Below are 23,359 nucleotides of genomic sequence, written 5' to 3' on the forward strand. Positions count from 1 at the left end.
TTATTATTAGTCTGTACAGAGAAAAATGTTGACAATCAGCTGATGGCATAAAAATAAATAGTAATCAATCTTTTTCATCTTATTAGGTACTAACTACAGTGAAAAGAAGAAAGCAAAAGCTTATAAGAATACTAGAATAAAATCGATTTTGCTTATCTAAGGAATTGCTTCAAAAATGCCGAATGTTCGACAATTTTTCAACAAAAATCTTGTCTTGATTATTATGATACCGCTAATATTTGGAAGTCATTATGGGTGGATGCAATTGCAAAACGTTGATGTTCTTGTCAAAGAAGAGGAACGAAAGAATCTACCGAAGGTATGTGTATACAATAAATTAAGGTTTACAAGTAAATGCACAAGACTACGATGTTAGGTGCATAAGAGCAACTAACCAGCAAAAACTCGTGTCTTTCAAGAAATATAATTCTATTATTTTGAATGTAACATGATACATTAGAGCTTTTGTTGTTTAAAATGAAGCCATTTTTACCAATGGTCAGAAATTTGTAAAAATGTTGGAACCATTGCTACTGCAATATTTAGTAAATTATTAACCTTATATTATAGTCTATTTATAGTAAAATCTCATGATTTTATTTCTTATAGTTATAGGTACTTGTAATTTACATTTTTTCAGATCTTTAAGGCAAATCAATGAAGATGAATTTGAAAACTGGGTGTAAATACTGCTTAATGTATTGATTATTTCTTGTTGTAGCAATTGTAAGTAAATTTGTTAAATTTTAAATCTTTCTTTTATTTAACATGGGTCAAAGGTAACAATTTAAATAAATTAATAAGAATTTCTTTACCATTGGTGTCTATTAACATCTTCACACCTCATATATAATCGCAATGCTTGACTAGAAAATACAATAGGTTTACTTTAAAGTAGTAGTGATTTACACTTGATTGATGGAGTCATGTAGGATTTTTGTAAAAAAAAAGTTGAATAGAATAGAATAAACATTTAATTTTAATTAAATACGATGCCATGGTGCTAGTCATATAGTCGGTAAGTGTCCTCTTGAATCCAGGTCTGTCTTTTTGCCTTTTGGCTGGCTTCTCTCATTCACTATGAGCTGGGGCAACAATGGGGATGATTGTACCTGCAAAAACAATATATAATGTATATTATGAGTATTTTCGGAAGTATTAATCTTCTACAAGTCAAACATATGGTAAACTTAGTTCAGTGCTACATACAAGGATAAGGTAATTTTTATGAAAATGCTATTTTGTCATCATATACACTATATACTAACTGGTCTTATTTTGGAATAGAACTAATCTAAATGGATCCTTTTGTTATATATACACACTACATATAAATATTTTTATGTATTTCCTAAACCTAATATATCAACTTACAGAAATAAGATTAAGGCTAAAGACAATCTATTCAAAACCTGTTTTTCCAAAGTTTATATAAGAATATATGTAGTTTCATATTTTTAAGTAAAGTACCTCATTATGGGAAATGCTTTTTTTATGCTCATTTTCCTTTACTTTTCTTTGAAACAGTAATGTCAGTCGCTAGAGTAGACATTTCTTCGTTCATTGCTCGAGATTTTGCATTGAATTCTTGCTGTTTTTAAACAATGTACTTAATTATCGTGCTAAGAAGAAATTACTAATATACTTAATAAAATTATATATGTATAATATATAGTCGAGTACATAATATATAAAATTATAGTGCAGCTTGATAGTCTCTGTATATTTATTAACTCCCTCTATTAAACGAAGTATACGTCAATGCATACGCAATCCTTCAACCATGAAATCTGTTCCGTGTTCGTCAAGTATTTGACGTACAGATGTTATAGTTCGCACCAACTCTCGACAAGATAAGGGGGGACGGGGGCTTATGTCATTGTACTTTGAAGACAAAAACCTACAACAAACTACATAGACAAAGTAACATTAAATAAATATAATCTATATTTACCTGTTGACGTCTAACCCTCTCGTATTCATCATGATCTGAGGCAGGAACGGTGAAGAGGAAATTCTCGAATATCGGATGACGTAACAACTGCTCGCAACTCCAACGCATCATTGGGTCTTTGTCTAAGCATCTCTAAAATGTCACCCACTTATTAATAACAGAGCAATGTACATTACAATTCTCAACCCGGTTTATAGTATATGGAAATTCATCCGAATATAAAAATCGTAAATATCAAGGTTATCCCTTTATAATACCTCCATTTAAATTTTCATAACACTGCATCTTGATGATGCGTTGTCTTCCATTGAAGGCATCCCAGCAAAACAGATTAGGACTACGTGATTTTATAAATACTTGACTAGACGATTACAAATATATTAATAAAGGCTGCCCACTGAGGTGCCCACCCACTCCGAACCAATTCGTCCTTCAAGAAAAGAGCGTACCAATTCTTAAAAGGCCGGCAAGGCACTCGCGAGCCCTCTGGCATTGAGAGTGTCCATGGGCGGCGGTATCACCAAACGGTGAGCCTCCTCCTGTTCTATTAAAAAAAAATACTTAAACGAACATTCTGGAAAGCTGGAACTTTTATTGCTTCACGTAAAAGTTTACTTAACATTTATTATCTAAAAAACGAAAGTACTTACTTTCAAAAAGTCGACTATCAATTCATTATTCGCATATCTAGATGGGATTTTCTTCTCCAGTGTCTCAACTGTTGTCGGTTCTGGTAATGCCAAGCCCTGAAATATTAACAAATAATAATATCAATTTTACTATTAAAATTTAATTTAAAGAAACCGACACTGCTGCAGTCGAAATGTCGAGTTGCGTAAATATAGAACATTGTTTAAATCAGTAAAAAACCTTTTTAAAGATGATAGAGATGTGTTATGTATGATATAATATTTGTTTCACTTATCAAGTTTTATAGAAAATTGCCAACAATTTTTTGGAATATCGAAATTAAGTTATGGTGATTCTTTTAAATGGACTCATACGTATGCCAAAAAATTGAAATGGAAGTGATGATGGACAAATCAAGTCACATCATGGAAATAGCCAAACAAGAAGGGGCGTCTCTAAATGCTTCCATAATACAATGTAGAAAACATTGTATTATGGAAGCATTAGAAGTTAATTATTATTTTGTAGTGCCTGCAAAAACTTCATAGCAAATGACTGTGATAAAGTTTAAATATTTATTGAAATGTTAGTTAGGAGTGAATTTCGTTCACCAATCAACAATTTATTTATTTATTAACACTTCGTTGCACTACATAAAAGGTATAAAAAAAAGAATATATTAAACAAAAATTAATGAAAAGCAACTGGCGGCCTTATCGCTGTAGAGCGATTTCTTCCAGACAACCATTATGAGTATATTACATAAGGTAGGCAAGAAGTGCAAAAATACATATTACAAATAATAAAATAGGGGAAAAAAACATACTTAACAGAAACAAAAAGAAATAAAAAAAAACTAAACTGATACAGGTTACATAAAAAAAAAACAAAAAGTAAACAGTGCACATGAATCATGACAATCTCAATCATCAATATCTTATTAAATATTTACTTGAAAAAAAGAATTCTGTGAGAAAATCGTCATGTGCCTCGGCAAGAGATCTCCAAGTGTCTTTCTGATTAAATACAGCTGGTCCAAGTCACTCTTCCCAGGCCAAAGAGCTTCACTTGAGAGTAGCTCCGCAAACACACAGCCTGCAATAGTAAAAATGCTTCTGTATGATGTAACTTGAAAGATCATGTAAGCTAAATAATAATAATAATTCCTTGGCAAGCTTATGTTTAAAAAGAATCAATCGACATCAGGGTAGACTGACTAATTACATATATCTCTTCTCATTTGTAATACAATTAGATCTATACAAGTGTAGAAATGTAGGTACATCATATAGAAATTTTATTTTTTCTGGTTTGGTGAATCTTTAATCAGTCAGGCCGGAGCTTACAGCATCTTTTTTAACCGTATATAAAAATTCCAACAGATCTCCTAGTCTGCCAGGTGGTCTAATCTACTGGTGCCGTTTCTCAGACACTGTGCTCACGAGTAGTTTAATTTAAATAAATCTCCTTTGGCGGATTTTGACAAGAAGACACAAGATTAAAACACTTACCAATAGCCCATACGTCAACTGGCATGCTATACATAGTATCTCCTACAAGCAACTCGGGTGCACGATACCACCGAGTCGCCACATAATCCGTGTAGCTCTCACCTGGACCTGGGCATGTTGACGGAATTTCTTATTAGTTAATAATTCCAATAACCAACTTACTACGAACCTTCCATTGCATTTCCAATTTTAATAAGTTGTTGTCATACGTGGGTAACACTAAAAATGTTTATAACTGGCCAGTTAGAAACATTGCTCATGAAAACTTTTTTGAATTTAAATTTTAGAACTCTTTGGTAACCAATTAGTACATTGCATTCATTTGTCATTTGCTTTTGTGAATTGGCGGCAAACGCGAGAAAATTTTATTTGTGATAGGCTGCGATTAGCATTTCTTAATGAAGCCCCATCTCGTGCCTCTATTTACAATTGGCTGGATACATTGCGAACAAGAAACCAAAAGACAATCAGCTCAGTGGGTGTTTCCTTTCAAGGGTCGGCCAACTAAGGTAAAGAAAGGAAAAAAGATGATTTCCTCATTCTTTGATTGGTCACTTCGCGACAATTGTGCCAGAAGATGGAAGGACAGTTAGGTACTGCAGACGGGTATGTCAATCGCTGTTTGTCTGTTGTCTTGGAAAGAAATCGACAGCAGGATCCTCCTTCACCACGACTATACTTCAACGCACTCCACAAAACGTACTGTTGATTATTTGAATATGGCGTCGTATGGTGTCGAGATAAGTCACCCGCAATACAACCATGACCTGGCGCGCTGCGACTTTTATTTATTTCCAAGAACTAAAGGTAAAATTCGAGGAATTCGCTTTAGGAGTCCTGAAGATGAGGTTACGAAAATGCCATAGAAGACACCCCTAAGGTAGAATGGGCCCACTGCTTTTCTGTGGCTCCATCAAATGCGACGACGTTAGAGAGGAACGGAGACTACTTCGAAAAACAATAAAAGTATTGGCAACTTTCTACATTAAGCCGTTTTTTCATTTTCTAAACATTTTCAGTACTACCTAGGTAGGTACTATGAAATTGCAAGCGCTTCAAAACGCTATATGGAGTTGTAGTGTTGACGTTTATTAGGGAGGGCAAATGTCATCTAATTTATGTCGTTGATTAATTAAATTGCTATTGAAGTTGCGCGGTAAGCGTTCAATTTTATGATCATAAAATTGTACGCTTAAACTTACACAACATATTAAATTGTTTGTGTTGAAAATTCAAAATTCAGTGGAATAAATATTTGGGAACTAGGTACATACAATAAAAAAGTAAAAGTATACAAAATACCGTAAGAATTCACATAATAATTTCAAGGAGCTTAATTAACTTAAAAGTACATTACACATTAAAAGTCCATTTACTTAAATTTACATTATTAAATGTATTAGGCAACCTCATAATAGGTATACATACTTATTCACATTTCTTAAGTAAAAAACATAAATATAATTTCATTTTTAACCGTAGCGGGCGTATGATCAGATTGTATCAACTAATATGCGAGTATGTACTATAAACTTAAAGAAAAAAATATTGTTCATTTGCTAGTATAGTCGATGGCACACATATGACAGATAAACATTCACCCTGTCAGGTCAATACCATCTAAATGTCACACAAATAACCTTGAACGTCTTAATTCTTGTTACAAAATAAAAACAAGAAACGTCCTTTGTTTTACTTAAACATAGCCTTGGACCATAGATCTTTAACTTGGAGGTTATCTATATCTAGATTATAGAGTCTCAATTTTAGTACCATAAAGAATAAACTGCGATATTGAGAATTCATGTAAAATATGAAGCGAATTTGTTTGGCTTATTCTACTATTAAACTTTCTTTGAGCCAAAAATATCTCTTGCATGATTAATTGATCGAACAAAAAACCGCAAGTAGCGGCCTTGGTACCGCTATGTTTAGCTATAAGGTGAAGGTTGCGTGGCCTTGAGTAGGAAAACCATAAAATCAAGGCCATTTTTTTAATCTATGGATTTCCTGTCCCACCGGAAACACTAAAAATAAATACAAATTCCATTTTCGAAATATTTTTATAAGTCCACAAAAATATTCTATGATTGTAAGCAACATTTCGTTTTATGGCATCTACGTAGGTCTATATTATAGGCCTAGAAAGTAATTAGATTGTTCCTTTTCGCGGAAAAAGTATTGGTCTACGAATTTTAATATAAGTATTATGGCAATGTAGTTTCAGCAAGTGAACCGCAATTACCATACGTTTGACTTGTAATACGTAGTTATAAATCATATACTTATTATTATGTAAATGAAGTGGTGAGAGCGATATCTATATAATTCGAAAATTACTAATTTAATACGTGTTTTCGAGTAAATGAGGAAACAAGGCTGTTAATATATACATTTACGTATATGTATACATCAACAGCCCTTGTAATATATACATATAAGTATAGGTATGTGCGTGAAACGAACGCTTAATAACAACGGTTTTACAACTTTTTTGCAAATACAGAAATGTTTTATTGCTTTCCATTGCGTAAGAAGAATGGCAGTTTTAAACAGTTTTAATCCGCACTTTCTGATATAAAACATTTTTTGATGAGGTAACACATGTCTTCGATCAAGATCAAATAGTTATCTCTTCATTCACCTCAAAATCGGAATTTCTTGAACTGACATGAATGATGCGTAGTTTTATTAACAGATGGCACCACATGGTGCATGAATTAGTAAAATTACATTTATTTATTGTTATTCGATAATTTATCCGATACTTTTCACTTATTCTGCTATTCGGAGTTCGTAGTTCGTAGTTCTAAACCACCGAAAAAGACCTATTAGTTATCTCTTTGTCGGTGGTTTCGTCTCGGTTCGGTTCAGTGACTGTAACTAACACAACTTTGTTTTATATATAAAGATTTTCTATATAAATTACATCTAGTATATTTGTTTAAATATTGACGTTCATAAGTGTATATAGTTATCAATATAATTAAATAAATGTTGTATTCATTCGATAAAGTGATCAATTCGGATCGTTTTCATACAGAGTTTGTAAATATCTACTAAAAAGAGTTATTTTGTGACAATGTACATTAAACTAATAAAACGATACCGTTTTTAAGTGCCATGGGGTATTTACAACTCCCATGATGACATCCATTTCTTTGATCATTTATTTATACGAAAGTTTACATTAGTCTACGCACATGAGTAACACATGTGCCCAACCAGGATTTGAAGTAAACTAGGACCATAATATTTTTCTAAGGATTATTGTAATAATTTGAGAGAGTGTTTGCCTGGTGGTTTCAACGTGCGATTCTCATCTCTGAGGTCGTAAGTTCGAACCCAGGCTGTGCACCAATGGACTTTCTTTCTATGAGCGCAGTTAACACTTGCTCGTAGTCGTAAGGCGAAAAAAAACATCGTGAGGAACCCGACTTGCCTTATATCGAAAAAAGTCGACGGAGTTTGTCAGGCACAGGAGGCTGATCACCTACTTATTAGATTTACAAATGATCATAAAACGGACTAGACCTAAATAGGGTGTAGCGACATTGATATTTTTTATTGCAATAATTTAATCACGAAAGTTTTTACGCATTGAAAAGCTATGAACATTGGACATTAAGTATGGTGTCATCAACATAACATTTAGGTCGTACATATTTCATTTTTTGTCGTAATATTGCGGTGCTCAATAAATTACTGCATTTATAATAAATTCTACAGACTATAAATATTCAGCGATTTCCTTATATTCGTGGAAAACACAAATTTCTACATACATATATATAAAAAAACTCAAATCTCATCATTTGACCACAGGTTTTAGCAAAATGCCTGATTCGCTTCTTACACAGGATTTGCGATCCTTGGGATGACAAAGCAGTGGGAGCCATCTACCCGCAAATTATTTTACAAATAAAATGTCCATTTATAAGTAGATTTTTCCAATTAATAATTTATTGGGAAAATGTAGATTCTTATTAAAATCCCTATTGTGGAGGCCCCTCTTTCGTATTTCCCAAAGTCGTCGCATATCAAGAGGCGCAAGTGGAATGGGATAGGCCATACACTCCGAAGGGATCCCAATCATATTTCCAAGCAAGCGCTTGATTAGAACCCGCAAGGAAAGCGAAGGCTTGGCCGTCCCGAACAAACCTGGCGCCGTACAGTAGCGGACGAGGCAAAGAGAGCTGGTAAGACTTGGAGCGAGGTGAAACACGAGGCGCAAGACCGAACGGGATGGAGACTCGCTGTGGACGCCCTCTGCCCCACCTAGGGGTTATAGGACATGAAGAAAAAGAAGAAATACCTCCGCAAATATCACTAAAACCGGGATTAAACTCTCATATTTTCACACATCATCTTATTTCATAAATGATTGTCTCTGTTTAACATGGGTAATGTTTAGCATAAACAAAATAAAATATGATACTCCACCCTCTGTTGGTGTTTCTTTTTGTTGTTCCACATTAGGGTTGCCTGGAAGAAATCGCTTCTAAGCGATAAGGCCGCCCGTTGCCTTATAAATTTTGTAACCTGTTTTTTTTATGTGTATGTTTTTGAATAAGCTAATAAATTATAAATAAATATGATTAATAATACATATTAATAAAAAATCTTAATGTCGACACTATTAATATAATAATTAATAAAACTTTATTTTGGTATTCAGGTGGTCGATTAGTAATTGAACAGTTTCTATATGTGTTCGGCTTGTTAAAACTGTACTTGGAACTAAATTATAATCATCCGTTAATTAAACACTGTAATGTACGGTTATTTTGTATACTTTAAACATTATACGGTAGGCCATCTACTCGATTAGACATTACGATATTGCCTTTTAAACTTGGCTTAATAAGCGTGTCCTCAATGCATTTCATTTATCGCATATACAACATATATTTTACAGTCTTAATCGTACATATCTTGACTATGAGTTGGCTGGCTATACACTATTACTTTATTTTTTACTTAGATCTGTGTGTAGATTTATCAACGCATAAAAAGAATACATTCACAAACAGAACAAGACCTATAAATGACTAACACACAGATGCTAAACAGGTCCTATAGCCGCAGAGTTGTATATATTTTATATTACGTACGTAAAAATAGATAATAAAACTAATATTTTCCTTATAAATCGAGTAACTATAAAAATCCGTTTAGCAGTCATAATGGCGGGGTATCTTGTATACCTTTATATGTATTGGAATAAATTTGTTATTTCTTGCGAAGGTTTTCTGCCAGTGTTACACAACTTAATACTTACATTTGACATTTAACCATAGATTGCACCGGGTCACGGGCGTTAGATTTACCTAATCTGTTTTATGTGGAGTGTTTGTCTATGCTATATATAGATAATAATTATTAGGTAGTTATTGTTAAAATATCTATTTAATAACGAAATTTGTTGTAAAAACATGAAAAGGTTGTCGTAAATAATAATTAAACTTTTATATTCAATATAAATATAAAGATACACATTTAACAGATATAAATGATGAGAATGTCGATTCGATTAATAACAAAAATAGCCTTTATTCGAATACTACACTGAGAACTGGCAAATGTAAAAGTATAGGTAATATATATATATATATATATTATAGGTATATTTCTGTTTTGAATTTGAATTTGACACTAAACTACTCTAAGTCCATGTCATTAAGTTTTAGACTAGTTCTCCACCTCCGACAGAGTGGAGGCCTCCAATTTCTTACACCTGTCCCTATTAGTGTTCTTACACTAACTCTTAGTGTCAATATGTGTCAATGTCACTCTTCTATTCTATATTTCATAAAACTTTGGAGAATATCATCATTTTGTTGTTTGCCAGTTTGGTCTAAATACAAATGAAGGCAAGTATTGTGACGTCATCGATTCAAGTTATTTGCCTAGCTGAACATCATTCGATTGCTAGTTGAACGGCGCTGTTTAGTTAAGACACTAGGCTGTTGATTGAACGACTAATTGAGCCATTTAGCTACGACATATAAAAAGAGTATAACGAACAGTTTAAATAGTAATTTCTATTAAAGTTTTTCCTTAATTTGTCTACAGTAATTACGACCACTAAAAGTAGTACATCTAACCTTTAACCTATTTATAAGGCTGATCACTGATAAGTAACCGGGTTATCTCAACGCTACATCTAAATGCTTGCCTAGGTCTAATACAAGTAGACATAATAGCCGCGAGGGCGGGAAAATGGGGCATAATAATTTATTAGACTGTTACTATATATTTTGGAACTACAAATATTTTCTACTGACAAAATATTACGTATAGCTGCCAACTGAAGTATTTCCGAACCAATTCAAAAGGTCCTTCAAGAGCATACCAATTCTTATAAAGCCGACAACGCACTTGTGAGCTTTATGAGTGTCCATGGGCAGCATCACACATCGGGTGAGCCACCTGTACGTGGGCTCCTTTGTATTATAAAAAACACACTTTTGAATAGTGAATCAGTTTTCTTTTTAAAATTAGGCAGTACTGAGTTTAAAATATTCAAAACTAAACTATAGTCTATGTAATGATAGACTATAGTTTAGCTTGAATAACTAACCTAAAACCTAACTAACTAACCAAACTAAAACTATAGACAAGATGGCATATGATATTCACAGTTATTATATTGACTAGTATATAATAAAAGAAATAAATAGGTACTGGCTCTTCTTCTGACGTCCACGCCAAAAGGGATCATGGTGTGGACTGAGTATTCTGAAGAACATGTGCCACCTGGAGGAAGGTACCAAGGGTAAGGAAAAGGAAACTGAAATAGGTTTAATCTTGGGAAGTATTTTATTTACTACTAAACTGCTTTGCTTACAATTTAATAAATAGCTTAGTAGCAAAGGATCTACTATCTATAATCTGTCGATGAAAGGATTATAGTAATATGTCACTTTTTATTATAAATAAATTATTTTAATCAAAACGAATCTGGTATGGAAGTTATCAGTTGAATTAAATATTCTGACACTATCTGGTCAATATATTCAAGAAGTCTTGCATGTACAATAAATTTTTAATTATTAAAAATAAATGGTGACTTTTACTAGTATAATAATCGAAATAGAACTAATCTAGTGTACCAACCAGACTCCAGAAGGTAAACCTCTAAAGAGTGATAAGTAGAAGGATATAGAGTTATATGAATAAATTCAAAAGTTTCGTAACGTAAATCAATCGATAAAGGTTATTATAAATTTGACGACTATTTAAATGATCCTAATTCTTGGGATTGATTTGCTCCAGTTCAAACAATTTGTATGACCCAAAACTTGTCGATTAATAGAGTGGCGGACAGTATCTTGCCAGTTCTTCTTACCCACAATGCCCTTGACTTGCGAACTGGTAGTAAATTTAGAATCAATTAATATCTTTTCTGTTGGTGTTATTATAAGTGTACTATATGAAGTTATTTTGAGTTGGAGTTGAATGGAATACGCACTGATCATCCTCGCGAAGCCAAAATCGCATAACTTGACCACACCATCGCTGGTCAGCAGAATGTTTTCCGGCTTCACATCTCGATGTATGCAGTTGTGTCTATGACAATACGCCACGCCCTGAAGCGTCTGCCATATAATCTGCTTTGACAGGAGCTCGGGACAGCCCTAAAAGACAAAGCACCCATAAATCAGTCTCTTTTTATTCCACGAACAATTTGACAGAAAGAGACGAAAGAGTACTTTAAGCGATTGCGATTACTTTTTACATTTAACGGGAAAAGTAATTATTTAATTAAAAAAATAATAATTAATATTATTTATACGATATTATTATATTAAACTTATAAATTAATATTTATCATTAAAATATACTGTTTTTAATAAAAGTTTAATACATTTAGATAGTGAAAAATGTTTAATTTATATAATATGATTAATAATAAAAACTTTGTTTTCAAGGTTTCACTTCTACCACGTGTGAATTGCACATATGTTTTATTTTATTTACTTATTTATTGTATACATAAACTTAAATAGAAAAGAAGTTAGTGTGGAGGCAACACAAATTGGACAAGTTTTCTGTCCAGGACCAGGACCTCAAACATATTTAAATAATTAAATTATGTGCCAGTGACATATACACTATAACACTATAAACATTTAACTATTAAAATTGCACATAAAGCGTCATAAACCAATTGACACATTGACGCTCCATAGCCGATGCAAGAAACCTGTTCTTGATATAACGAGAATTAGATAGAGATAAACTTGATATGACGAGAATTAGATAGATATAAACTTGATATGACGAGAATTCTCATTCGAGTACAGGATGTATTCCTATATTCTAATAAGAATTAAATGACGATTAAGAATCAGACATCAGATTAGCATAATTTTAGTTATGCATAATTTATAATTGTTTGATTTATGTAATATTTTTTTAAATTTAAATTTAATGCTATTTCCTGTTATATAAGAAGTGTAGCGAGTTTATTAAATTGGAAATAATATGAATGTGAAACTTTTATATCATCGTCTCAAACTTTTTCGTCTGTGTGTTGCATGTTGCGTGACGGTCGGCCGCGGAGTAGGGATAGTGAAGCCGCTTGTCATAGCAGCCAATGCCAATATGGCGGCGCCTATATTTCGCAGTAGCTGACCGTGTAGTGTATAGACTATTTTTAAAATGTGTATATAATCTAAATAATTGTTAAGTATTATGTATGTCGTACTCTCTAAGACACAGAATTCATTAAAAATATTTGAGACTTAGTCTAGTTTTATTATTTGCCATTATGATTCCAATTTTCCAAGTATAAAATTAAGGTTGATACAGCGATTTTTTTACCCTTAATAGAATATTATTCCAAATAATTGAGCTAAATGTCTATAATGTGAAAAAAAGTTTCACTTTTACCGTGGTTTCATAAAACCACACAATCCTTTTTTTTCATTTTCTACGTGTTCACGTTCTCTTGTATAGGTATAGTTTCTATTAAAAATGTAACATTGAAACTAAAAGCGAGTGGCAATGTTTCTCAATTGTAATTTACAACACCGATAATATATATATATATACATTTCACATAAATGGACAGAATTCATCGAGTCAATTGTAGTTATGTTTGTACGATATTCAGCCGTGTCATTTGATAAAACATTTAATAAACTAGCTGGCAAATGGTAAAGCCATTAGTACAATGAGAATATGACAGAAATAAAAAAGTGTTCTTTGAAAATCTTGAAAAATATACAGTGTGAAAAGCTGTGGTTTTATATTCTTTTTTTCGTGTTATCTACGTCGAGATCATTAATACTTAATTATTTAAAAAAAGATATTTGCCGACAGTTGATTTTTTGAAATAATTTACAATAATTGTGTAATTGCAAATAAACCCGTAGTTCTATCAGAAACAGTTATCATATAAATTAGGAAACTTCAAAGACAACTGCTATATCTACTTCGCAACTCGACCTTCCAATCGCTAGCTGGATCTTGCATCAACGAAATCTTTATGAATATGGCAATAACATATACAATATTACGTAACTGTTGATCGCTATTGATTAAGGTTTTGTGTGTCTTCAAATACCTTTACAGTTTTAGTTCGTAAAATCCTTGAATGAGAAACATATTTTATTCAATTCCTTTACCTAAAAACGTGAAAAGAAAGTTTGTTTATGACCGCGATGTTTCTTTCGTGTAAAAATATAGTTTAATTCTATCAATCTACCATATTTTTTATATAATTTTACAATCTTTATATACATAACTTCAATATTTGTATAATTAAACCACTTTCTTTGCAAATAAATGATTTATTACCCCTTATTTAATGTTAGTTATAAGCTCAAGTTTTAAACGTAACTTAAAGACTTTAAGACAACGCACTCGCGAGACCTCTTGCATTGAGAGTGTCCATGGGAGAGGGTACCGCTTACCATCAGGCGAGCCTCCTGCCCGTTTGCCCTCTTCTATAAAAAAACAGTCTACGTGTCAACCTAGCTTCAAACAAAGAGTTTAATTAATTTCGACATCTAAATTTAGTTTGAAAAATTAATGTTGATCTGTGTGTAAAGTTTGCAAACTCATATATTCTTGTATTTTTAAGTATATACACGGTGATTTAGGATTTAATAAATAACTATAGTAAAAAGCATTTTCAAAGCTTTAGATTTAGATTTTAAGTCGTTTTCATTTCGCCAACGTATCGAGTTTTATCTAAATTTGAAATATTAAGAATAATTTGTTGTTTTAAATGTTAAACTTCTGTTTTATTTAGATTTTTTAAATATATTTTTGTTACTTACTTGTTTTCTGTTTCATGTATATTGGTTATCTATGTAATTTGATTTGCATCGTCTAAGAGTTTTTTTTTTTGATAACATGTATGTTAGCTGTAAGATTAGTAATATATTAATCATTATTTCTCATTACAAAAATGTATTTAATTTACATAAGAAACTTAATATTTATTTAGAGCGAGATACACGTCGCCATTAGCAGTCCCAATTTTAATCTACTATGTCATTCTAACATGCATCTTTAACGACTTTTTGAATTGGTTAAACGCGCGAAAATTGCGAGTTTTAGACGGCAATGGATTTACTAAAATCAGTCTTGACTATATAAACATTAATATGATTCCAATGTTTTAACACAATTGCTTATACATTCCGTGACCCTGGCTAAGCAGTTATTAACAAAGAATGTTATAATTACCCATCTCCTACTTAAAGAACACGTGAATAAACCGCACGTGACTGTGATGTCTACATTTTCTTTTAAGGCATTGGGGCAATGTTGATCTGGTTTAGAAATCATTTGAGCGAAACTAAATGTATACAATTTTCATTATGGAGCCATGTATTTTATATTTGGATGCAAAATGGATGTTAGCTTTACGCATTGGTACTTTAATAAGATTCAGCAACGAGGCAGCTCTAAGTGATGTTCAAATGTATTGGATTTTGACATACGAGAGTCAGGTTTTAAGAAATTAGATTTAGCGCTAAGTCAGACTCCCGTTAGTCAAAATTGTACCTATTGGCTATTGATACAAGGGTAAGATTCGAATCGACTTCCAAGATATAGCCACAGTTCGCGCTAAATCTTGGAAACCGTTTCGAATCTTACCCTAAACACTAACCTCATGATTGTTTCAGTAAACACTATTCACTATGATCATACTGAACCATTCGATTAAATTTTACACGTGAGCGGGCATTACGAAATATACTCGTTTTAGTTCAAACGAGTGCGAATTAGCATTTTCGCTAATTGCTATACCGGTATTATGTTACCGGCTACAAACGCAAAAAGTGCAGCTATTTTAGTTGAAAATTCACTTAAGGTCCTATCCCAGCACGAATTACTTTAACAGTCTGAGGATGGTCTGCGGTGCGCAAGGAAGAGCATTAAATTAATGTAATTTTATCATTGTTGTTTTTTCTGAAATGGATTATTAATTGGCTTGCGATAAAATAAATCGTGTAAATTTGAAAATCCTGTTCCATATAAATTTTCGACATAAATTAAATTCAATATGTCAAAAATAATGTGATTATTCGATATATAATAAAATAAATTACATAAAGTACTTAACTCCACCATATATATTTTCCATAACTAATTTAAGAAACGATGACAAAAAATAGAAAGAAAAAAATGTTCTTTTTTGGAGTTTGACGACCGGCTATGTCCTTAAGCTCCATTCCTCCAAACGAGTGCTTACAGCACCATTACTGGGTTCATTCTCATAATACGTACACATCGCTTAGGTCAACTGGGCATTTGCTTACTTACAGCTGGGTATTTCTCCATTTCATGAAGCACCGTGTGATCGCAGTACTCAAAGACAAGATGCAGCTTGCGTTTGCGGCGGAACACTTCGATCAGGTTCACGAGGTTTGGGTGTTTCAGGTTCTAAAGAAAAAATATTTATTACTTCACATTTTGAAGAGAAACTTCTTTAGATGAGGGTATAATTTTTATAGAAACGTCACGAAGATGTGCAGCGTTTTTATCGAAGAAAAAAAGATCTCTCTTTCTAACCCGAGCGATTGATAGAGAAGAAAAATATATCGAGAAAAATACGCGCTATTGGTTGTTGCCGTTTATTAGTTTCATTTAGAACTTTAGATGGCAATTCTGTCGCATAACGTCTTGTGCAGTAAACGCAGTTTTTTTTATTATTTATATATATTGTAATTAGAACGTATGCAGTGTGTAAACTGAGTGATCATAACTGGTACATGATCATCTATTGGGGCTTTTAACTTGATTATAATTCATGTAAAAAAGGTTTATTTCTGTCATGTGTACTTAATACGCACACACTTTTTTCTATTACAATATCAAAACAAATTACCATTAATTAATTTTCAAATAAAATGAAAAAAATTTCCAGTCTTTTTTTTATAATCAATAATTTATTGTGAAACCAAATCGATTCTTTTAATATATTATAAAAATATGTGTATCAACAGAAAAGTTGTTTACTAGTCGTAATTAAAACAAAGAAGTCTCTCTTGTGGGGGCCCCGGTTGCCCTATCCTAAATCCGGCCCTGTTCAGACATCATTTAATTATAATCAATCATCATTTGACCATGCAGTCTGTATAAACACACCGATAAGATCATTTTCTCACTTTTAATTCTGAATAATTCGTACAATAAACCTCCAATATCTTTAGTTTAATTAAGACGTGTTAATTTAACCATACGACAACAAGAAATAAATTCTCTGTTATATTTTATACGCGAAAATAAAATGTATAATTTATACGTTCATTTTGAACCTTAATAATGTTTTTGCTGTTGAATATTACTTTAACACGAAACAAAGGACTCTTCCGGAAAATACAAGTCATTTCAGAAATTAATGGTGTTGAACGGGCTTTTACGTCATCTTGTGATAAAGTAAAATGTTTTCTTCCGCCTCATAACGCAGGTCACATATGCATATATTTAATAACTCTACAAAAGGTAGGTTTAAAACCCCGATGTTGACTCAAAGCGGATCGGTAGAATGCGCTAATCTCAGGAAAGACTGGCTCGAATCGAAAACTTTTCTGTGGGGTGGACCTTACTAAAAAGCCTATAGATGAAACCGACTTAACTCATTTTTGAAATAGATTTTTATAAGCACTGAAGTATTTCCGAACTTTTCTTAAAAGGCCGGCAACGCACTCGCGAGCCCTCTGGCATTGAGAGTGTCAAAGAGCGGCGGTATCACTTAACATCGGGTGAGACTCCGTTTGCCCGTTTGCCCCGTTCTATAAAAAAAGCAGGCAACGAAGTTTGACTTTATATAGTTTGGAAAAAATACTGTTAATTTATTATGAAACATACTTACAATAATAAATAATAATTTCTCATCTAAAAACTTAACTGCAGGGTTCTGTTAGGTTTGAATCAAATCATTTAATATGTAAGTGAGTAAATCAACGTAGTTTTTATCGATTCTTATTTATATATAACTTATACGAAAGAAAATTTATTCTACATAAAGTACTTTAGTACTTTAAAAAGTAAAGCTACTCTCGGCTTCTAATACATATAGAAATCCTACGTCAATTTAAGGTTAGTAAAGCAATTACTAAGATCATCAGGCAGTGCATGCCGCAGGCTTTCTTTACTGAGATATTAAAAATAAATACATAAATATTTTATATGAAGCATTGTCAAAAGGCTTCACAAACCGACCTTCAGCATCCGAATTTCTCTAAGCGCAATTTTTCGTATCAGCGGATCGTCTTCATTCTCCACAAACTTCTTGATGGCGACTATCTCACCGGTCTCTCGATTCCGACACTTGTATACGAGGCCATAGGAGCCTTCACCAAGCTTCGCCAGCTTTTCGTAGCGTTCCATCGCTCGGCTGGAGGCGCGAGACCTGGAAGGATAGTCTATACAATGTCTATTAATTATTAACGCTCAATCCATTTGACCATCTGAGATAGCAATCTTAATCCAAATATTGATAAAATTATCATATATTAGCGATCTGTCGATAAAAGCTATCCATGGTAGGTCGGATCGGTTTCTGTGGATAGAGCTTTGTATGAAAATGACAGTTCTACTGTGCCAATATCCTATCCTAATTTGTTATTAAACGTCGCCAAAAATGGATTGTCTTCGTAGGGTTTAGTTATTGGGATGCAGATAGGAGATCAATCGACTGTCACGGTCTGACAATCTCAGATAGTTGTATATCTGAGATTGTGGATATATTATTGGGTTCCGGCGTTAGATAGGCAATTGTTTCTATCAACAAATTAAAAATGTACTAGTTTAGTCCTAAGGTTTAATATTTTTAATCGTTTTAGTTTCATAGTTGCCGATTATTATCGATAGCAGACACTTCTATTGGCACTCAACCTTTTGGAACTGTCTTCCAGACACAATACTATTGTTTTATCGGAAACCAAGGTTTTGGGATACAAACAAACACTCTTCTGATTTATAAGACCCCCAATTGTTGTTCCATAGATATATAATATACTCTTTATCTATTTACTGCTCTCTCTTTCGATGTTCCATAGATAGTTATCTTCTCTAGCCATTACCATTAAGACAACAATGAATTGATAGAGGCCAACGATTTCTGTATGCAACATTCGTTTTAGAAGATAAAGACGCACCGAAACATGTACCTTGCACAGACAACATCAGGAGCAATAATACTCAAATTAATTTCCCCTTTCATAATTATTTACTGTAATTTAGTCATATAGATATTTTGCGTTAAGTTTTGTCCTTCATAAGCATCGTTTAGTTAAATTAAGATATCTAAAAATTACTTTTAAAACTGTTATATGAAACATTCATTTGAGCGTAATTTTGTTCTGTCACTTTCAGGTTTGGCAGAAATCAGTTGCGTAGTATTTTTAAGAGTAATTTGAATGATTGCGCCGACGTAGGTTTTAATCTTGTTAAGGAGTTTTTGGTGTCCATAGTATAGTATATTTTTAACTGTTATAATTTATATAGATTATTAATAAATATTTTCCAACTTCCTTCTGCCAAAACCAACCTAGGAGTTCAGGCACCTATCGTTCGAATTCTGCGCGACAGTAACGGATTGAACACAGCTTATCCGGAGCTGGATATATTATTCGGTAGTGGGTTGATCGGTTTTATAGAAAGCATTATTGGGTGCCTTTCTCGAGCCTAGTTCGCTGCTTTGCTGATTTTTTTTTCTCTGCTTTAAGTAAAAAATTCTTGGTAATTTTATTTTATTGTGTATTTGTCTTATCTCGTATTTGTTTTTAATTCCTATTTTTTGCAAAAATTATGTTTACATATATTGTCGTAGGTACCTATTAGACAGAAGATTTTATAAAATTACTAGCAGACTCGGCCAAGCGTTGCTGTGGCTAAGGTTTTTGTTATATTACATAGTAGTAAATTAATCAAGGGAAACCGTAGGAGAACTTATATGAAACGTTGGTACCATGACACGGACCTAAACTAAACTACCTTTAACTAAACGCCATCTGTTAGAATTGTATCAAATAATAAACAAATAATTTGCAATAAATTAAAATTGCGACTGTAATTAAAGATCTTAACTATCCTATCTCTCAAGTTGGATCGACTGCACATGGTGTGCGAATTTTATTATAATCGGTTAAGTGGTTAAGGAGTCCATTGAGGTCAAACATTGTGACACAAGATTTATATATATTAAGATAATTAGATTTCGTAATATGTATGATGTTGTAGACTTAATAAATAAATTATTTAATTTCAGCGTGCAACACCATCGAGGTTTGTTCTCCGGCTGAAGTTCTATCTATGTACGCATTAAACACTACGTTCGGTAAAGAATATTTATCCCTTCTGGGAAAGGCAAAAGAGTCCATACATCCAGGTCCTGTTCTTGGTAATCTAACACGCCTTAGACCCAAATCGACGCGGTTTGTCAAACGTCAGAGAGCTAACTGTAAATAAAAAATGATCACGAAACATATACATATCTGAGGCATAGGCCTCATTTTTTTACTTATTAAATAGTATTGTCTTTAATAAACATAGCTTTTACACATTAAAAAAAATACTTTTTTGTCGGATCGAAGCTATGTATTATTTAACTGTAAACTTATAATTATTTAACATAATATTAAATTTATCCGACGTTTCGCGTCGTACAGCGTGCGTGGTCACGTTGACACGGTCGCACACTTAAAAAGTGTTTTCTTTAAAAAGTTTGTTTTTTTTTTACCCGCAGAACAAGTAAATTATTTGAACTCGTAAGCTTTTTAGTGAACTGTATATACCAAAGCCTACCATGTAACATGATGTAAAAAACCAAACATTAAATTTTTATTTTGTTATCAGGATATCTGTACTGTACTTATCTGTACAGTTTTTGATTTCATAACAATGTTATCATTATAATTTGAAATATGTAATTATAATATCTTTTATTACTAACTACGATAACAGTACCGATTAAGTTTACGTAATAAACTAAGAAAGCCTCAATTGGCTACAATTTTTATTAAGCTTGACTAAGATGAAATTTATTAATTCCTGATTAATTGTGGTATTTAAACTAAAAAATATTAGTAACGGGTAACGGTACTGGTTAACGGTAATGGCACTGATTAGATAAATGTATAAACATTTAACTAATCAGTAGTATACAAATCTAATGTATAATTCATTATTTATGACAACACAGTATAGAAAATTTACTATAAAAAATGAAATTGCCTAATATATCATTACCGTAAATTATGTACAATTTTCGAAAATAAACAGAAAAAATCTTAAAGTTTTTTTTATGGCAATAGTTATAACTTTATGCCAGTTTCAAGTCAATGGTAAACCAAACGTGGGAAAAGTAAAGGAACACATCAAAAGAAAACAAAAGGTTAAGCTAGTTAAACCATAATATTTACAAAATGACAGTAGCCAATGTCAAATGTGGAATCTCAATATAAGTCGTGGTATAGAAGTAAAATTTTTTTTTGACATGCGAATATATGATTCTTTTATCTGTGATTTTGTTATTATTCTTAGTATCGATATTTACACATTCTTTAAAAATTCCTTCGTGAATAACCACCATAATATAATGTTTGTATTCTTTTGTGTTTTGAGTAAGATTTATATTATACTAGGGTAATAAACTTTTATGCTTCAATGTTGGTTTCGATTACATTTTCATATTACGTTCAAAACAATGACCGATAAAATTGTATAAACTGATTACATCGATTTTCCGTAGTGGAATTTCTTGATACACTTTTATTTCATTACACTATAAGGCAATTAATTTTGTAATAAGAGTATTATTCGAATACATTGTGTACAAATGTATTATTTATGAAAGATGTTGCGTAGAGTATACTCTTGTACAATAAAATAAAGAGAGATGAGGAGAATAGCGGAATTTCTGGCCAGCTAAGCTCTTCTTGTCCGTTCTAGGCCACGCAATCGTGGTAAAACTATATATTTTAGAATAATTCATATTTTTCCTAACGTTTTTGATGTACATTATATTATAATGATCTTTATATACAAATTTTACCCAATAACATTGTAAATTTTATAAAGTATAAAAGAACATAGTTAATTTATTTCAGCCAGTATGGAATCTATTAATGTTATTAAATAAATATTATTAAATTGAAATAAAATAAATATAATAAAAAATAAAAGTTTTTTATTTAGGTCCAATAAAGGGTTGCAGATGTGTTCGTTATCTAACTAAAGTTGCGTTGCGTGTCTATAATATCCAATCCAAATATTATGCTTATTAATTATTTGCGAGTACACGTAATTATTTCAATTTTTTGCCATAAACAACATAAGAATATTCTTAATAATATGAAAATATGTATTTACCTTAACCATCAACACTTATAAAGAGTCAAAGGTTTGTTAGGATTACTCAATCATTTTTTTAAATCATGTTTACAAGACGTAGAAAGTCACAATATTATAAGGTAGGCAATAGTACATATTTGACGTGTTCAATATTTGTGTTTTCTCGCGAAAGTTGAAAAAGAAAGTTCAAGCGCACCTCCTCGGCAGCAGTGGCAGGTTATTACCAAATAACCATAACCGCTTATCACCGAACCATTTCTCCATACAGGAAGCCACGTTGTTCCACACTTTGAAGATTTGATGAACAACAACACTTTAATTCGAAGATCACTTTGACATTTAATTATTTCGCGGCTTTTTGAAATATGACATTTATTTTTTAATTAGGCCAAGCCTGCTGCTGGTACGAAAGCCACGAAGGTTTTACTAGAATTATGGAAATATATCGATCGAGGTCCGTTGGTTTGTTTACAGTTTCTGTTGTTTACATGACAACCGCGGGTCACATGTACATATATACTATACTAGGTATACTTCTGAAAGACCGCTGAAAAACTAATTAATAAGCAGGATTAAATATTAAGGTATCTAGGACATATAAGCATTTAAATATCATATTCTAGGGAAAATCGAAGGACCCTAAAAATGTTTACGCTATCATTTCATCATAAAAGTACTAGATACTTTCAAGTTCGAATTGATTGACGTGGAATAAGTGATACCTAGAAGATCTTATGTTCCAAAATAAACGTATTTTATTTTTATTTTATTTTTTTACTAGTTTGATTAAAAATATAAACCCGTAATTTTAAAGGTTCTAAAAAGGTGTAAGCGGGTTAATCCGGGTTATAATATCCTTGTATTCCTTCTTTTAGTCGCTGTAATAAAAGAAGCAATGAAAAGATTTAAATGTTATACAGAAATCAAAGCGGTTGTAATATTCGCTTATTATAAAAACAAAAAGTATATATTGAGTATGCTGCTTGCATACAGTCACTCTTTTAAAAAAACTGAAATCGTTTATCGTCGTTATCACTTTTCCTATTGTAAAATGTAATTATAATTTCACAGATCTAGGAGAGATAAATATATTTGCTTCTTTGTCGGGTCGTCTCATCATAGTTGATAGTAGTCGGCTGGTTTTTACATTCACTAATATTCGTTCACATATATGTTGCTAGTAAATTGAGAACAAGAAGAATAATTGGTAACATTATTATTTTCGCGGGCTTTGTGTGGAATAAAACCCATGTACTAGTTAGGTAATGTCTCCAAAAATTTAATTGGACAGGGAATAGAATTGACTTAAAATCATAACCAAAGATTTTAACATTTAATTTATACATAAATACAAGAATATAACTTTCCCAATTTTTTGTGTTAGAAATTTTAGCTGTATATCTGTGAAAAAAAGTAGAATTAATTGGCAACACTGAAACTA

At 32.1% G+C, this 23,359-nt stretch overlaps 1 protein-coding gene across 3 annotated transcripts; it reads right to left on the reverse strand.

The window, feature by feature from the left end:
• Positions 1-958: 958 nt before the first annotated feature.
• Positions 959-22,474, reverse strand: LOC111001454 (cyclin-dependent kinase-like 4). 3 transcript variants are annotated; one of them, XM_045629938.1, is made up of 10 exons: positions 22,115-22,474; positions 17,785-17,974; positions 15,883-16,002; positions 11,570-11,735; positions 4,096-4,203; positions 3,537-3,679; positions 2,605-2,700; positions 1,955-2,086; positions 1,471-1,591; positions 959-1,112 (listed from the first exon to the last, which is right to left on the reverse strand). In XM_045629938.1, the coding sequence occupies exons 1-9, from the start codon at positions 22,180-22,182 to the stop codon at positions 1,499-1,501; spliced, it is 1,116 nt and encodes a 371-aa protein (XP_045485894.1). In that variant the 5' UTR covers positions 22,183-22,474; the 3' UTR covers positions 959-1,112; positions 1,471-1,498. The 3 variants fall into 3 exon arrangements, with proteins under 3 accessions (XP_045485894.1, XP_022127084.1, XP_022127091.1); XM_022271392.2 differs by lacking the exon at positions 1,471-1,591 and having other exon boundaries at positions 22,115-22,471; XM_022271399.2 differs by lacking the exons at positions 1,471-1,591; positions 22,115-22,474 and adding an exon at positions 18,735-18,921.
• Between the last annotated feature and the right edge of the window lie 885 nt (positions 22,475-23,359).

The sequence above is a fragment of the Pieris rapae genome, chromosome 11 (genome assembly GCF_905147795.1).
Source record: "Pieris rapae chromosome 11, ilPieRapa1.1, whole genome shotgun sequence".
Taxonomy (NCBI): domain Eukaryota; kingdom Metazoa; phylum Arthropoda; class Insecta; order Lepidoptera; family Pieridae; genus Pieris; species Pieris rapae.